Consider the following 17,343-nt stretch of genomic DNA (forward strand, 5'->3'; position numbering starts at 1 on the left):
AACGGATCCTTAGCACAAGGGTGCCCAAATATCCCCCCCCCAACCCCCGTCCCCATCTCAACCCCCACAACCCCCCCCCGGCGATGCTGCTCCCGACCGCCGCACGCCGGAGCGCAACCACGGCCACCACCGCCGCCTTCGCGCCCCGCCTCCGCTTCGACGTCTCCGAATCCATCCCCCGCTCCTACTACCTAGGTCACCACCACGCCGCCCTCCGCGAAATCTCCTCCCGCCTCTCCGACGTCGGCCTCGTCCTCGAGTGCCGCGACTACCGCGTACCCCTAACCAGCTGGAACCCCGTCCTCGACCGCGCCATCGCCGGCCGCGAGCGCATCGTCGTCTACACCCACCGCGACCTCGGCGCCGACAGCCCCGCCTCAGTAGAACAAGCCCTCCGCCGCTTCCACAATGGTACAGGTCGCTCTGCCACCGGCGGCGGTAACACCTCCACGACCCGGCAGCGCGTTGTCTTCTGGCGCAAAGACGACCCCGCCACCACGAAACAACTCCTCTCCGAGATCCGCAGCGTCGCCCGCTCAGTCGACAGCCTGACCGGCATGCGCGCCATCGTCGTCGGCATGCCCAACGTAGGCAAAAGCACCCTCCTCAACAAGCTCCGCGTCCACGGCATGCACAAGAAACAATCCGTCGCAAAAGTCGGCGCGCAACCGGGAGTGACGCGCAAGCTCTCCTCCCCCGTGCGCATCCTCGACTCCGAGACCAGCAGCGCCGGCGACAGCAACGACACCATGGGCCTGGGCGAAGGCGTCTTCGTCCTCGACACGCCCGGCGTCTTCATGCCCTTCGTCTCCGAAGCCGAAAGCATGGTCAAGCTCGCCCTCGCCGGCTCCGTAAAAGACGACCGCATCCCCATGGAGATCCTCGCCGACTACCTCCTCTACCGCCTCAACCTCGTCGACCCGGGTGCCTACGCCAGGTACTCCGAGCCCACGAACGAGGTCAACGAGTTTCTGACGGGCGTCGCCCGCAGGACGGGCAAGCTCAAGAGCGGAGGGGAGGCCAACGCCGACAGCGCCGCCGACTGGATCGTCAAGCAGTGGAGGGTCGGGAACTTGGGCAAGTTTGTGCTCGACGACATCACCGACGAGGCCTTTAAGGACAAGGAGCTGGCGAGGGAAGGGCAGGGCCCGCTCAGCATGAATCAGGCGCGGAGAAAGGAAAAGGAGGCGAGGAAAGAGCGGGCAATGAACAAGAGCAAAGCGGTTTGAGGGGCACAAAAAGTGAGTAGTAGTAAAATTGTCCCGTGTGAGAATTATGGAAAGATACCCCCACACTCTGTATCAAAATACATGTAAAGTAAAGACATTGCCTCGTATGAGAGCAAATTTTGTACACCTTATCCTTCAAGAAAATAGAAACCGAGTAGATCAGGTTGGAAAATACTTGAGATGAAAAAGCAAACTCAACCGAACTTGAGTGCATCACTAACAACGTCGACCGCAATCTTGGAGACTCGCAAGTGTCCGGGTATCCGACAACTCTCCTCGAACCTGACATTATCAACTGACAGTAGAACCGCACAACCAGTGCGTACATGAGCAATGGCTCGTGATTGAACTGCCTTCCAGTCTTTTGTTCGAATAACATTTTCAGCACCCCAAAACAGACCAAACGCCGCGAAACATCAAACCGTACAGAGTCGCCAGATGCCATCGAGGGCAGACTCTTAGTATCGTACTCCGAAACGAAAGCAACCATTCGGCTTCAAGTGAGCGACTCTTCGCTTATATAGAGGGCAGCTACGGCCAATCTAGGCCAGCTCATGACGCATATTGATTCTGCCATCGCAGCAGGTCTCGCGTGAGGGCATCCATCATTTCCACGCAATTCAATGCTTTAAAATCTTTCGACTCCGGCCCATTCCCGTCTGTTGCTGCAGTGCCGATTGGTGAATTCTTTGCTACTGCGGAGTCGCCGTTGACGCTAATCTTTGGCGCATCTGGCGCAGCCGTTGCGCGAGGACTTTGTTGTTGGGAGCTATTCTGGCTACTCCTGGATCCCGGTAGTGCTTCGCCAGCCAATTCCACTTGGGTTTTGGAAATGAAGTCGAGGAACGCCGAAACTCTGCGTTTCATGTCGTTCATCGATACTTTACTATGCGCACTATTTGCTTTTGTCCGGGTGTGCTTGGGGTGGTCGGAATGGGAGTGTTTGCTGGTACTAGCGCCAGTATGGTCGTCATGATTCCGGCCAATGTCTCTAGACATTGACCTTGCTGGTGTGTCTTCGTTATCGTCGCGGTCTTTTGTGTATTGATTTCGACCCTTGCCCCTCTTCTGGTTGTTACGACTGGTCTTCTTGTGTGAGCTTCCGACCGGTGCCTGATTCGCAGGCGGAGTATCCGGGGTCGGGGCAGAGGACGGTGGCGCCTCGACAGGCACCACAGGCTCGGTGGTCGGTTTGACAGCAGGCCGAGCTGTCGCGAGGGGGACCTCTTCTGGCGGATCCGATTCTGCGCCCACGTGAGCCTCAGATTCCTTACCCGGATTAACAGGAGTCGTACCCTCAGCTCTCCTACGATCTGCACGACCCTTCCGTCGATTGGCTGCTTCCGCTCGCTGGCGATCGCGCTCTTCTCGATCCGACTTTTCACGTTGCGTACGTGTGCCGCGAGGCTTCTTTGATTGGCCATTTCTACCCGTACTTTCTTCGTCTGTTTCATCCTCGATGGCTTCGGTCTTCTCTGGGGGCGGTGACATTGATGGCGAACTGGTTCGCTGTCTCTTGAGGCTTGCCGAGTTCCTGGGACTGTTAGCGGGAGTCAGCGTAGTGAAAGATTGAAGACTCACTCAAGACTGTCACTGCGACCTCGCTTCGTTCGTCTTGACGTAGTCTCCGTGGGCTCCGAAATGGTTTCTTCTTTGCTGGCCTCGATGGCCCGCCGCAATTGTTCATCCTCGTCGTATGCGGCATCCCGGCTGTTCATTGTTGACCTCCGCTTCGAGGCCTGGGTAGCAGAAGAAGCGCGGCCCCCGTTCCTGCCTGATTCTCTGGGCGATCTGGTGCCATCCTTAACTAATGAGGCGGCTCGGGATGTTGCGCGCGACGGACGATTGAGAGGCAAGTAGTTTGAGTACCGTTGTCTGAGGAGCAAAAAATCAGCATTGTTAAGGTAATAAGAGGTGTTGTTGGTTGAGCCTCGCCGCATCCGAGTACAAGTCTTCCGGTGACCTCGCCGCCGACCGACGCTTTCCAGCCAATGGCGGATTTGTGGGCGACAAGTCACCGAGAGCTTCTGGACGGAAGGTGGGATGCTTACCCGTTGGCTGCTGCGTGGATCTTGTGCAAATCCTTGCGACACTTTTCGCAAAAGTACTCATCGGGAGAGCTCTCCTCGGTGAAAATGCCGACACAAGCACCATGCTGCCAGACTTTGCAGACGTCGCACTGGACGAAGAGACCAGAGACCTCATCTGACAACTCGATGCTAGCGAAGAAGTCGGCCTCTGGGTTGTGTTTCCCGTGCTTGGAGTCCTCTTCAAAGGGCGGAGGTCCCGGGTATTCGTCGAAACCACATACGCAGCGTACGGACTCGTCGTCCTCTTGGACGTCGTCACTGCCGGTGGCCATATCGTAGGGATCGACACGAGGCTTGTCGCGAGCGTCTTCTTGCGCGCGGGTTCGGCGCCGTGAGGGGAGGGCGTCCTCCAGGTCTTCGGGTGGCTCCGAAGAGAGCGAGGCGCTCGGGGTGGACTTGGCGGAAGAGGTCTTGTTGAGGGATCTGGTCGTTCGTTCGCCGCGACTCGAAAGACTCGAAGTTGTCGAGGATTGCTGTGATTGAGAGACTGTGTTGCCTCGGGCTCGTGAAGAACGTCGAGGGGAGGGTGGTGCCATTGAGGCAGCGTAAGGGGACGGCGGAGAGAGAGGAGGAGGAGGGTGGAGGAAGAGTTCGGAAGAGCGAGGAGGAGGGGAGGAAGAGTCGGCGGCGGCGTGTGAGTGACGCAGTAAAGGATGTCGCAGTCGCAAGAGTTGAAGCCAGAAGGCAGAGAGTAGAATTGGAATGTCGGGGCGAGGGGGAAGATTGGTAAGGTAAGGTAACGAGAGTGGGCAGAGAGCAGGTCGGGTGGGTTGTTGTGGTTGTAGTGGGAGGGCAATCGTGCGAGCGAGAGAGAGAGAGCAGGTAGCAAGAAATGGATGGGCGCGACTCGCAGTCCGGGCTAGTGAGAAGGGAGGATTCGGGTACTCGGGCAATGCTTTTGAGGAGATCGAACAGTTCGCATATCTGACAATCGAGAACAAGGTAGATTCATGTCGTGACGGGTCGGTAGAGTGAAGAAGAGAAGAGAGAGGAGCCGGCGTGGGGAGGTGGAAAAGGTCAGAGAAAGAGTGCGCCCTGGGAGAATGGTTCTCTGGGTGAAGGAAAACCGACAGGCGACAGAGCAGCAGCACCGCACTTCTTTCGGGCTTGTAAAGTGTGGTGCGGCAGCCTCTTTGGCTCTGGCGTGCAGGAGCTGCCACTGCGTCTGCCACTGCCCTCCGAGCAACGCACCCAGGGAAAAGAGCAGCTTTGCGGGGCTGGGGCCAGGTGCTGCCAATGGGCTGCCGTCTACCAATGGCTACACAGGTGATTGTGGTGCATAAGTCCCTGCACAAAACAGAAGAGAGGAAGGGATCTCGGGGGCGGAGGTGGGATGGGATGGGAATTGTGTTGTGCGTCTTGTGCTGTGCCGCCGTCGGAAAAACCATGGCGATGACAGTCTGTGTACTCGCAACTTGGGGCGGCACTATGCTTCTCCCACAAATTGCCCTCCAAAAAGGCAGAAAATCGGAGTACCTGAGACCAGCCAACTGAGCAGCATCAGGGATTTTCTTCCGCACCCACTCTCCATGGTCTCTCCCATGGCCTCTCCCAGAGTCCCAAGCACAGGTCCCCCGCCCAAAGCTACAGTTCATGATTTTCCCCTGCCAACGGTGCTCGTCTAATCTCCAAGCCTAATTTACCACCCGCTCTCCCGCCGTCTCTCCATTCTGCATTCTGCGGCGAGTCACTTTTATGCACAGCACACAGTGTGTGTGCATCCCTTCTCTTTCCACTTCCACCTCAATCACTTTAAACCCTTCCGTGCTCCGTCGCTCCGTCGTCACTTTCTCTCGCCTGTCCGCCTCGAGCTTTGGGTTCTGGATCCATCAGGTAACCCCCCCCCCCCCCAAAGGCCCGCCCCAACCTCCCACCCCGACCAGTCCATCCGCAGCGGAGCCCTGGCTTGCTTATCTAATGCGTTTCGACCGGCCCTCGTTGACCTACGTCTCCTAATCACACACCAGACATTATCAAATGCTGTCATTAGCAATCAAAGCTGGGAAATTCGGTACCAACGCTGACTTTCCCACACTTCATTCAGAGCTCGAGCAACCCAGCAGTCGCCTTTGCATTTTACCTGAACAGTGTTTTGCGCCTGACTGCACACTCTGCTTATTCTAGCTCTTGGGTGCCCAAAGTCGAACACGGAGCAAACCCGGCCGAATTCTGGTGGACCGAGTTGGTATGCCCGCTCCCCTCTTCTGGCGAACAAGTAGAGGTCCGCTCGTACCTTACCTGAGCCTCTTTGCGCAGCCCTCCCTTGATTCGTTCAAGGGTAGGAGGAAACTATCGATCGGATCTGGTTGAACGTGCAGCATATGTTTGTCTGGCTTGTCGTTGGGCCAGCTCTCTATTGCCGACATACGCTGATGGTTGGGCAAACTCAGGAATCAAGGGTTACGAGCTCCTCCCGCATTTAATACGGATCCATACCCCCCCCCCCCCTCCTCTCGAACCTCCCAACCCACCACCGAACGAGAGCCTTTTTTTGCTTCAGCAACACCAATACGAACCCCGTCGTCGCACTGCTAGCAGCCTCAAGCTTCGTAACGTGAATCGCCCTGTCCGCATTGGCCTGCCTTGCATGGCTTGTAGCATGAGGTGTTATGGGTATGCGTCGCTCTTCTCCAAGTTCAACTCCCGCCACCACCTTGCCATACCCACCTTCTCGACCACTGCTTTCGAAGGATGCTGCCACTATAACCCTCCGGCGAATGTCAGGCGCTGCTTCGCCGGCGCTCGAGACTCTGGAGCTGGCTGTGGCGGCCGACTGCACAGGTCATGCGCCTTTGAAACTCACCGGCCTGAGGCTTTACCATTCGACCGAGAAGCTTGCTAACCTCGATGGTTCTTATGCGGAAGCAGGTCATAATCGAACAATGTCTCCCGAAAGCGTTTCCTCTCTATTCCCCCAGAGACCGATTCGTCCTTTGCCGAAGCGTCGCTTGAGGGAACGCCTCTCTCCCGAGGTGGCGGACTCCATCGACTACCCCCCTGCAAACCACAACAGTAGTCCTCTGTTCTACTACCCAAATATCGTGCGAGATGAGATGCCCTTCAGGGCAGGAGGCTTGAACGGTGCGAGTCGAGGTAATGGAGGGTATGGAGGAGCAAACCGAGGAACACCAGCGATTGGAGAGAGTGACGAGGAGGAATTAGCCCTGAGCAGCAGCAAAGTGGTTCGGCGTTCACATCCAGAGATACTCAACCGCGTCTCAACGAAGCCTCCGAAACCGGAACACTCCAAGCACCCCAGTCCTCAGCCGCCACCTTCGACAACATCCTCAGCAGATGGGTACGAATCGTTCGAGAACACCAATAACAAGAAGAAGAGGAAGATTCCGACTGCTGGAGACTCGACACTATCTGGTGTGCACTCCATGGGTGATATCAACTCTATAGGTGTATCAACAGTCATGTCTCCGTCAAACGACCATGGTGACCTCGCTGGATCGATATCGCCGTCATACTATGGGGCTGGAAGTTTTGTTGGAAACAATCAAGGCATCTCAGGACCAGGACGAGGCAGATTTGGAAGATCAAGAAATGGCAGAAGTCCACTTAGGGCTCTATCTGACGCAACAAACAACTGGGTGGGCAGAGGAGCCAAGATCCGGCCGCCTCAATGGGCAACGCCAAGTAAGTGTGAAGATCTGATCCCTGTGTGTTAAAGACGGAAACCAGATGGGAGAGGCGAAAGACGCCTGATGGGATGCTGTAGTGCTTGATGGCTGGGTTGGTTGCTGTTGAATGAAAGGGAAGGCGGCAGCTGCACTTCACAGTAGATTGCTCCTGCACCCTTTGATTCCAAACGCAGGCATCCACGCCCTTGAGTACAAACACCAGCTTCTCAGCTCCTTCACCTCGACCTTTCCCACAGCGATCACAGCATCCGCATTATTTTGCGTATTTATCGCAACGCTGCGTTTCTGGGATGCGCCGCTAATTCTTACATCTACAGACGAACATCCCGGCATCATTTCGAGTGCCATTGCGAATGCAGAAAAGGTCCACTCAGCTCCGGGTCAGGAAAACGTGAGCCTCCTCCATCAGCAATCCTCCAGCGTCAAATCTAGCCCCACTGCCACTCAATTCACCTTCACTTGCGACTCCCCAGTTCCAAAGCCTCACTGGCCCGGAACTGATCCTGCGATCTCCCACCCCGGATACCCCAGACAACCCAGGCACGCCTCGATGGCGACACAGACTACGCCAGATGCCGCCGGCACGGAAACTGGCTCAGGCGATCCTGCACCTGCTGGCAAGAAGGCTCCCCGGGCCATGTCAAAGAAGAAGCGGCGTCAGCTTGCTGAGAAGGAATTGCGTAACGCAGCCAAGTCACGTCGTCAGGAAGCCGAGGAGAAATACTACAAAAATCCACCCAAGCTTGAGGATATGTGGATTTGCGAATTTTGCGAGTACGAGAGAATCTTTGGCTCGCCTCCTTATGCCTTGATTCGGCAATACGAGATCAAGGACAAGAAAGCCCGCGAGAAGGAGTCGGAGCGGAAGCGACTTTTGGAGAAGGCCAAGACCAAGGGCAGAAAGGCCAGGAAGCAAGCCAAGTCCCCCGCCAAGACAACACCATCTCATAACCACACCGAGGACCAAGGCGCTCATGCTCCTATGGGCCCCGATGAGAGCACCTCCAGTCCTGGCGATGACTATCTTGACGATTATCCGAATGGCAACTATCACAACGACGAAGACTTTGAAGATACATACTCTCAAGACGACCCGCCGATGTTGCTCAGCGACGACCCAGACCAAGAGTGTACTTGCCCACATACAACCTGCAGCGATTGCGGCGGAGACCAGAATGAGGTGGATGACCCCGGCGAGGCAGTTGACTGAAGAGGTCCACTCGCGGGCTTCCTGGGGTGCACAGCACTGTGATTTTGGTGACCGCACGTGGTCTCTTTCACTTACCCATACTTCATTATACCCGTTATCGCATCAATACAACAACACAGCATTGGCCTCACAGGTCTCAGCATCGGAGGCTGATCATTGGTCGGTTGGCTGGCAAGTGAAGGAAGCACCAACCTACTTGGACATTGCTTGATGATATTGGAAGTATCATGACCCATCAACTTGGGTTTGGACAAAGGCGCCTTTCAGCCACCCTTTGGAATACGCCCTCATCATCAAAATGTTACTATCACTAGCGACCACCATTTTCAGCAATTGAAGTTAACAACCGAAAATACAGAAAAAAAACAAGGCAATACTCGTCTCAGAGAGTTCGAGTTCTATGCCACGATGATGGAACGCACCAAGCATTGCCCATGCCTTCCAACAGACCGTCGAGCTCAGAATCAAGCTCGTTCTGTTGTCCATTTGGAAAGCTGTTGAAGGAGGCTTGGAACTTTAATCAGCGGGTCAGGATGGATATTGGTCCAGCCAGGTCTAGACTTTTGAGGCTCAGGAAAGGGAGACGGGAGGTTGTCAAACGCCTCGTGAAGGTTACTTGTCAAAGATACATACACACACCCCTTGCCCCTAGACTACATCAAGTCTTCCCCAGCAGAATTGACCACCCTTACCTGAATTTCCTCTCGTTGTTTGTGACTTTCTCTACCGAACGATGTTTAAGGGTATCTTTGATGAACTTTCACTACCTCAGGCACAAGGTTCATTGGAAAGACCCGTAGCTCGATGCACCCTCGAGGTATGACGTCACGGATGTCTGCACTGACTAAGGTTGTATTAGCGGTAGGTCTAGCCTCCTCCATCGCGACCCTAAAGCTAACGACTCATTAATTGCAGAGCATTGCCTCACTAAGCAGCTCCTTCAGACCATGTCTCCGTCATTATTCGGAGTTTTGCAGCTGCTCCTAGTCCGCCTCACTCATGTTGCTTGGATTGCAGCTTGGCCTTTGTTTCCTCACGAACCAAGGAGAGGTGAATTGGTAAGCGAGTAACATGGAGATTTTGAAGCATAGGAAACTATCCCAAAACATTGATTTCCATATCTGTTTTTGGGCTCTTTCATATTCAGAACTTTTGTCGTGAGGTGGGAATTAGAACAGAGATGGCTTGGTCTACCGGCGGATGTCGCAGCGTAAAAGACCGGATTCCAACGCTACCGTAGAGGGCTCTGACCGCGCTATCCGCCTGGGGAATGTTTGGGTCTTCTGGGAGCTGGGACTGCGTCGACGGTTGAGGAGATTTTTTTTTTTATTTCTTTTTCGTTTCTTTCCGTTTCCCTGCGTGGCAGATCATTGTTGAGGGAGCATGCATAGACCCTGGAGGCTGATGATGTGTTATTCTCTGGGGGGTGATGGAGCTGTCGGTAGTGGGTGTTATTGGGGTCGTCGGAGGGGCATCTTCGGAGAGTCACTCCGAATCGCATTGGTATCATCAAGTATCTTCTCTTTCGACATTTGAGAACATGTTCAACTATCGCAAAGCCTCAATCAGGGCAGCACGTCTAACGTAAACCAGGGAGAATGAGAATAGACAAGATCTGAAATCAAGCTTCCCACCATCCGCTAAAGCCGTTTCCGCGCAAGCCGTCGGCGGGATTGCGCCGGAGAGTTCCAAATCATAACACCCAGAGTCCACTAGGAAACAGGCCAGGGGTAGATCACGGAGATTCGGGAGGGAGCTGGAGACTGCACAGAGCAGAGAAGAGAGAACTGGAAAAGCTTCGCTGTCAGTCGGGCTAGGCCTGAAACAACCCTGTCCCATCCACCTACCGCACCGCAACGCAAGCCCCCCCAGGCTCAAGGTTCTGCGAGGACGTCGATCAGCTACTCCACTCCACATGAGGTTCGGCACTCTGGAACTTTGACGTATCCGTCGGTGGATGTGGTCGTGTACATAGTCTGGTATGTACACCCACAGGCGGCGGTGGTGCTGGTAGTACTTCCTGCCATTGGCTGAGCCGCCTCCATGGGGACCATAGCTCATGAGAACCACGGAACACTGGGAAAGGGCTTTTGGATTGCGAAAGACAAAAAGAAGACCGGCTCCTCGGTTGGCTGCCGTGGCTGCCTCACCACAACAGCCGAGACTCGATTAGCTCGTTCGGTAGGACCTGTGCCCTCAAAGACGTGAGACTTCTGGGTAGACTTCTCAGGCACGACGGATGGATCGTCGGGGGTTGGACAAGGGGACAATGGAAACAGATAGACGTCCCAGATTGATGCGTGTTCCATGAGTCCGTTACGACACTGGGTAAGTAATTGTGATAACTGGCGCGATATCTCTGTACTTGGGTATAGTAGGTATACCGGTGACGAGACAGTTTTCGGCTGTGTGAGCTGTGTTTTAATGACGACGGCATTGTTGGTATTTCCCAGCATCCAACCCCCCAAGTAGCATCATCTTGGGCCGAAGTTTTGCTTGAGTCTTGTCTTTTCTCGGATGGAAGTGGACCAATGCCTGGGAGACACAGGGTCGCCAGGTCATCGAAGCTGCCACAAAACGTCGTAGTAGATCGCCCTCGGTAAGTACTGTGAAGGTAGGTACAGTAGCCAGCACCGCGAGCGAAGGAACTGCCAGCACCGCGAGCAAAGGTAGCAACAGCTCCCAACCCCGCCGCATGGCTCCTGCCCAGCGCCAGGCCAGCTCGACATGGGCATGGGCATCTGAATTTTTAGCAGCAGGGCCAGTCGGATTGGCACCCTCTTGCTTTGAGACACTTGGACCAGACCCGGCATGGCGTCGTCCCAAAGAAGAAAAGCGGCAGAGCCGAAACAAGGGTGATTCCAGCAGAAAGAAGAAGCCTTCAGCCAGCAGCGGTTAGGTGCAGGTCGCTCGCTGCCTCTGCGTCGCGTTCTGCTGTCGTTCTGTATCCGTAGGTACCTCACTCTCTCTGTACGTAGTATGTACGGATAGGTAATGATGAGTGGATAATGTACTGACAGGAATGGAATGGGAGCAAAAAAACGTGAAATGAAAGCGGCGCACAGAGCAGGGGCCCCTCCCACCCCATCGTGGCCGAACCCGACTCACCTCTTCCGTCATCATCCCATCGCATCCCGTCCCATCCACGTCCATCCCTCTAATCCACCACATCTCCCACCCCAGCTCGCCCCCAGAACATCACTACTCAAAGGCGCAGACGTCCACCAACACCACCACCCTACGCCCTCTCTTTCTCTATCTCTCGGCCTCCTCAGGAAAAACTCCAACTCTCCAGAGTCATCCAAGCTATCTCCCCCCTCCCACCACAGCCGGTGGCCTTTGTTCCTCAGTCTACCTTTTTCTTTCTACTTACTTTTCTTCCTGCGCTTCCGTTTTTCTTCTCCTACACCTTTAATCCCATGCAACCTGCTACGAAACCATCTCAGACCATGCGCCGTTGATCGATATTCCCGAACCCAAAGCAAACATGTTTGGAGGTTCGCGAAGGCACCGTCAGGCCAATCAGGTATGTCGTCATTGTGCCGACTGATGCTTTTCAGCTTTATAGTTTTCTCACCGCACCGGCTTGCTGCATGTTTGTTCTTCACCACCACCAAGAGCATTTGCTCCCATGCGACTTGCGCTACCTTCCTGCTCGGAGTCTGCGGTTCACAACTGATCCTGTTGCCATCTAGCCATTGACCGCCGCAACCGCAAACCCTAATGCTGCTACTGCAGCTGCCTCAGCATTCGCGCGACGCGCATCCAGCTCGTCTCTGTCATCTGCCGCCGCCGCCGCCGCTTTGCGATCACGACCTACGACGCCCATCAACGTAGCCGAAGTACAAACAAAGCGAACACAAAGGCGCAGTCGATCGGTCTCGTCGCAGCGAAGCCAGGATTTTCAACGGGACCTGCATCGATCGCCTAGCCAGAGCTCCATGACGGAACGCACCTTCCGCTCACCTTCACCACACCGAACACCAGTGGCTGCTGCCGCCGATGCGCCGCCGGTCCCGAACATCCCGGACGACGTACGATCCATCACGAGCCAGAGCTCCTCCCACAAGAGGTCGACGAGTCTACAGATGCAGCCGTTCCGCGTAGCGAGTCAGAAGAAACAAGATGGCGCCGGATCGTGGTTTGGGGCCGCACACGAGGGCAACTTGGCCAACGTGAGAACGTCGGATGCCCAAATGCGCGTCGCCTCTCCAGAATCTCGCCCGGGAGCTGTAAGCCCAACTTCTTCTATAAACTTTTCATATCCGAGGGTGCCAGGCGCATCGCCCCCGGCATCACCAACTGTCGAGAGCATGTCAATGACAAGTAGCCAGCGATTTGTCTCACCCCGCCGAACAGAATCAGCAGCGTCGCGCAACACGACGGCGTCGGAAACCCAATCACTTGTTTATGACCCCAATTCAAGGAGGATGGTTCCTAGGGTGAACCTGCTGGTAAGCGAACAGAAAGTTCGGGATGCTGCTGAGAAACCCGTCAAGAAGTCAAAACACCAGCAAGAACTGTCCAGAAGTGGTTCCCACTTGGCCAAAGGTACAATGGGTAGAGCGCAAGGCACTGCGGTACCAACTGATGAGTCTTCGCCCACGCCCACGCCCACGCCCGTACCGGCACCGGCACCGGCACCAGCCCAGAAGCAACAATTGCAAGTTCGGGTTCCTACCGGCGCACCTGAGCAACAAAAGCATTCTCAAGTCGAGAGGACTATGCCGCCGAAGACTGTGCCGACGCACCAGCAACCGTCTCCATCGCCTGTCGAAACCACCAAACAGCCTTCTCAACGTGGACCTGAACCAGCTTACGCGCAACCGGCAACCCAACCCGAGGTAGAGCAGCCGATTGTGCAGGATGTACGTAAAAGTGATGGTGCTACGATTCTACCGCATTCGGAACCCCGCCAAGGTGCTCCCATATTAGGAAGGAAGCCTTCTATGGTGAAGGAGGAATCTGAGGACGACTTTGAGGACTCCTACGAGGCCGAAGCCGAGCAACCGGCAGTTCGCCACGATGTTTCTGATGTTCTTGATGCAGTACCCGTGAGGTCCTCAGCGCCTGCACCAACGCTGTCATCCGAAAGCACAGCGGTCGAAGCTCCAGCACAGATGTCGTCTCAAAGGCAACCCAGCCCTCCACAACTTAAGCAGCATGGCAGTATTAGGAATGGACGTGCGCACTCAAGCAGTCCTGCAAGATCAGCCCGCTTCGCATTAGGCGCAGATCAACTAGCCATCAGGCACGAGCCTCCTCCGCGATCCGTCTCTCCTCGAAAGTCCGCCATGAAACACTCAATTAGTCCATCTCGTGGTGCCTCACCGTCAGACGAGGGCTCTGAAGCGTCCGGGCCAAGCCGTTTCGGTAGTGAGGCCACCGCAGTGGAGGCGCCGATGCCGCGTAAAAAGAGCGTACGGGTCAGCTTTGACGATGAGAACACCAAGGTCGTAGGACAATCTGCTGCAAAGCCCGAGCTGGACCCACCCCTTCCTCTGAGTCCTCAAAACACGAAGAGACATTGGTACAACCACCTGGGTAGAAGCCGGAAGAAAGATGCGGTTGCCCTCGATGAAGACGAGGTTATGCAGCCGCGACCGGCTCTGCCCACATTCGGCAGCGTCCGTGAGAAGATGCCGCGGGACAGTGAAGAGGAGCGGCCACTTGTCCGGCCCACTGAATCGCCGACGACATCTGGTCCAGATACCCCGGAACGCACGCCAGACCGGTCGATCCCACTTGGACAGTCCAGCGACCATAATGTTGGCTCGATTCTTCATCTTCAAGAGCAGACGGCTAGGAACCCTGCAAACATATCGAGATTCAGAGAGCCCTTGCCGCCCGTGGTCACGTCGATGGAAGGGAGCGGCTATTATTCGCCCAGCAGCACGAGTTCGGAAGACGAAGATGAGACGGAGGTTTTCCAAGATTCAGAGGTTATCCAGGAGCCCGCGCCAACGTTGCCTCCTGCTCAAGTCAAGGAAGAGATCATTGCCGACCATCCTGAATTGCTCGACCAGCCACAATATTCGACAGATCTTGTGCATGGGAATCACGCTGAACGGCAAGAAGACTTCGTCCCTTCCATCTCCGTCATTCAGCCGACACCGACTCCCAGAGAGGCAGCTACCAACGGTCCGGCCAGCCAGTCAGGTCCAAGTTACTTTGACGTACCGGGAGGCTTCCCAAATGACGACAGCGAAGACAACGTTGTGCATGCCCGCGCTGTGCCTCGTACAGATGTGACAAAGCTCGATCAGCCGACAACGACTGCAGTGTCCAATGGCACAGTCAAGGCACCCGTAGAGGCTATTCCTCACTCTGTTCCCACCGACGAATCTGCGTCCGAAGGCGATAGCATCTACAGTGACGCATACGAAGATCTATCAGATATCGACGGCGATGGGTTCATGTCTCTCGATGCCGTCGTCGCATCACCTGTTTCTGACAAGGTTTCTCAGAAGCTTTACCAGAAAGCTCTGGCAGACTCGCATCAGGAGACTGCTCGTGACGTTGATGTCTCGGGAGCACACCACGCGCCTGAGGTTTCACAGGTGTCAAGCAGCTCGCAGCAACCAGAGGACGAGTGGGAGAAGGCCAAGCTCTACTGGAAGGGACTGACAAGCGACAAGCGAAAGCAACTTGAGCAAGAGGCGCTGGAGGAAGCTGGGGCCGAAGGCGATCTCGAAGAGGTCATCCAGCCCGTGAAACCCAAGAGGAAGAAGTCTGTTCGCAAGAGCGACCCAGTTGAACAACAGCAGGCCTCTATCAACCCCGAGCGCGTTTACCAAATTCAACCTGGAACGAGAGCCCCCAATGAAGAAGATGAAGCAGAGCCTCCAATCGCTATTCGGAAGACTATGCGAGGACGGCAGGGTCAAGAGGCTGCGCCAGCTAATGGCAGACTCCAGAAGACAATGCGCGGTACACCGACTCAGCCGTCCGCCGCCACGAATTCTGGCATGCGAAAGTCGATGCGATCGGACAATCAGGCTCCTCAAAGCTCTCATCAAGCACAAGCTGCGGCTGCTGGAGGTATGAGAAAGTCTATGAGACAGAACGGCTCATCTCAATCAGGGCCTGCTCCCCAGCAACGAGCAAACTCGGCAACACTGGCCAGTCGGGATGTTCGCTCCAAGCACCTTTCTATGGACAGCAACATGTCCAGCGTAGAGATGGCGAAAGCTATGCAGGCAGCAATGCAGTCAACACCTCGTCGACGCGGGTCCGATTCCAGCGAGACCAGTTTCCGACGGTCTCGACCGAGGCAGGAAGGATTTGGCTTCCGAAAATCGATGCGATCTAACGGAGAGGTCGAGCAGGCCGCAGCTGGTAGGAACTCGCGCTTCAGCCTCCGGTCAATGTCTCCACCTGCATCGCCGTCTCAGCCACCGATCAGTATGGGCAATCGTACAACTATGCGAGGCACGCTGCGGAGTGATTCGAGCGACGGAAGCATGCGTCGCATGCGCTTGCCGTCTTTCGGTAAGTCATCTTCTAAGAAGGTGACTGGAAAACCTGGAAAGAGCCGCTTTGGCGACTCCAGCGACGAAGAAGATGCTGGGCCTTCTGGATTCCGCAGCCGATTTGTCGACTCTAGTGACGAAGATGAAAAGACAGCGCCTGCACCCGCGCCACACAACATGCCCAAGAGTATGCGCGCATCAAGCTCTGCTGCGGCGGCTGCAATGAAGGTTCCTCCTCCGCGATACGACGAAAAGGCAGAAGATTCTCCCGACCTGCCTGACAGCAGTGACGAGGAGGCGCCACCGCCGCCTGTTTTGCAGAAGCCTAAATTATCTCCGAGGAAGGTTTCTGGCGCTAGCGGCCGCCTGGTGAAGTCTCAATCGGACGGCCAGGGTTTGCCGTCTTCCGGATCTCCTCGTGGAGGGCTTACGGAGTCATCCACAGCTCCTGCTGTTAGTACCAGACCGAATCACGAACGCAGAGGCAGCTTCCTCTCTATCCTTCGGCGCAGAAAGGATTCTGATGCCGGGAAGATCTCTCGACCCGCCGCCGCCGAGAGCGGTGCCAGGATGGATACGAAACTCGAGCGCAGCGCCTCGGAAATCTCGGCTCTGCGTGGCACAAACGGTTCGAAGCTCCAGAAGCTACCCATGGAGAATTGGCCGCTCGTCGAGGAGAACTTTGACGATGAAAAGCGGCCGATGACGGCTGATAACAACAAGCCTGTGGACGCGTCCAGGCCGACGTTCATGAAGCGCAGGAGCACCAACCAGGTACTTACCTCAGGGTACCAAGAAGACCAAGTGAGCGTCCAGTTGGATCCCTCGGGCAAGAAGAAGAAAAAATTTGGCACGCTCAGGCGGATGTTCAAGCTTGATGACTAGTCGTCTGGGGTATGCTATTGACTCGGCCTCCCCAACGCTACTTACACTGGCCGTCACCTAGGCCCTCATTCTCAATTTTGTTGCAATTTTCCCCTTTTTTGGTATACGACCCTCAAAGAAAGTTTGGTCGCTCAGCACCTTTCACTTTAACTTAATAATGACCCAGCTCGTCTACCCCAAGAAGCGGACTGGCTTGCTCACTCTTTTTTCTCACATTCAAAAGTCACAAGTGGGAGCGGGCGTTTTGAAGGAGGCTTCTGGCATAGAGCATGTGCAAAAAAGGAGTCAAGCAACTGCTGCTTCCGTACCACGACACACATGCATGTTACAACACACACTTGTAACAAACCTTTACTTTTCTTTCATTATTTGTACGCGTATGAGAAGAGCGCCGCTTTACGAGAAGCGAGTTTCTCTTCTTCAAGGACGATGGAAAACATGATTTGGGGACACGGGGAGGAGGAGTACCACACACACACACACACACCACAATGGAGGGCAACGAAACGAGGGTGGAAGAGAATGGGATATGTACAAGCACCGGGGACTTGATCTCTTTTTGGTAGTTTTTTTTTTTTTTTGTCTATTATGATACCAAACAGTAACTACGGGGTATGGTTCGAATGCAGAGATGTGTGTTTTCTCATCACAACAATGATCTTGTCTAGAGGCGGTGATCCGTTTTGTTCCACGTAACGTGCTGTGATGAGGGGTGTTATGATGAACACCCCCGAGTTGAATGCCAACGGAAATATATTCAACATCAAGTCAATGGCACTTCCGCCCAAGTCCACACGAGAGCTACCTAGG

General features: G+C 55.1%; 4 protein-coding genes across 4 annotated transcripts; 3 read left to right on the forward strand and 1 right to left on the reverse strand.

Moving 5' to 3' along the window:
- Positions 1-83: 83 nt before the first annotated feature.
- CCOS01_01351 (uncharacterized protein) lies at positions 84-1,229 on the forward strand (the record flags this gene model as incomplete). Its single annotated transcript, XM_060449547.1, has 1 exon — positions 84-1,229. The coding sequence occupies one exon, from the start codon at positions 84-86 to the stop codon at positions 1,227-1,229; it is 1,146 nt and encodes a 381-aa protein (XP_060320985.1).
- Positions 1,230-1,781: 552 nt separating this feature from the next.
- On the reverse strand, positions 1,782-3,855 carry CCOS01_01352 (PHD-finger domain-containing protein; the record flags this gene model as incomplete). Its single annotated transcript, XM_060449548.1, has 3 exons — positions 1,782-2,763; positions 2,811-3,104; positions 3,281-3,855. The coding sequence occupies 3 exons, from the start codon at positions 3,853-3,855 to the stop codon at positions 1,782-1,784; spliced, it is 1,851 nt and encodes a 616-aa protein (XP_060320986.1).
- Positions 3,856-5,928: 2,073 nt separating this feature from the next.
- CCOS01_01353 (uncharacterized protein) lies at positions 5,929-8,176 on the forward strand (the record flags this gene model as incomplete). Its single annotated transcript, XM_060449549.1, has 2 exons — positions 5,929-6,961; positions 7,284-8,176. The coding sequence occupies 2 exons, from the start codon at positions 5,929-5,931 to the stop codon at positions 8,174-8,176; spliced, it is 1,926 nt and encodes a 641-aa protein (XP_060320987.1).
- Positions 8,177-11,663: 3,487 nt separating this feature from the next.
- CCOS01_01354 (uncharacterized protein) lies at positions 11,664-16,533 on the forward strand (the record flags this gene model as incomplete). The annotated part of the gene is made up of 2 exons (XM_060449550.1): positions 11,664-11,702; positions 11,872-16,533. The coding sequence occupies 2 exons, from the start codon at positions 11,664-11,666 to the stop codon at positions 16,531-16,533; spliced, it is 4,701 nt and encodes a 1,566-aa protein (XP_060320988.1).
- Between the last annotated feature and the right edge of the window lie 810 nt (positions 16,534-17,343).

Source organism: Colletotrichum costaricense, assembly GCF_030867565.1.
Source record: "Colletotrichum costaricense strain IMI 309622 chromosome Unknown Scaffold_1.1, whole genome shotgun sequence".
Taxonomy (NCBI): Eukaryota; Fungi; Ascomycota; class Sordariomycetes; order Glomerellales; family Glomerellaceae; genus Colletotrichum; species Colletotrichum costaricense.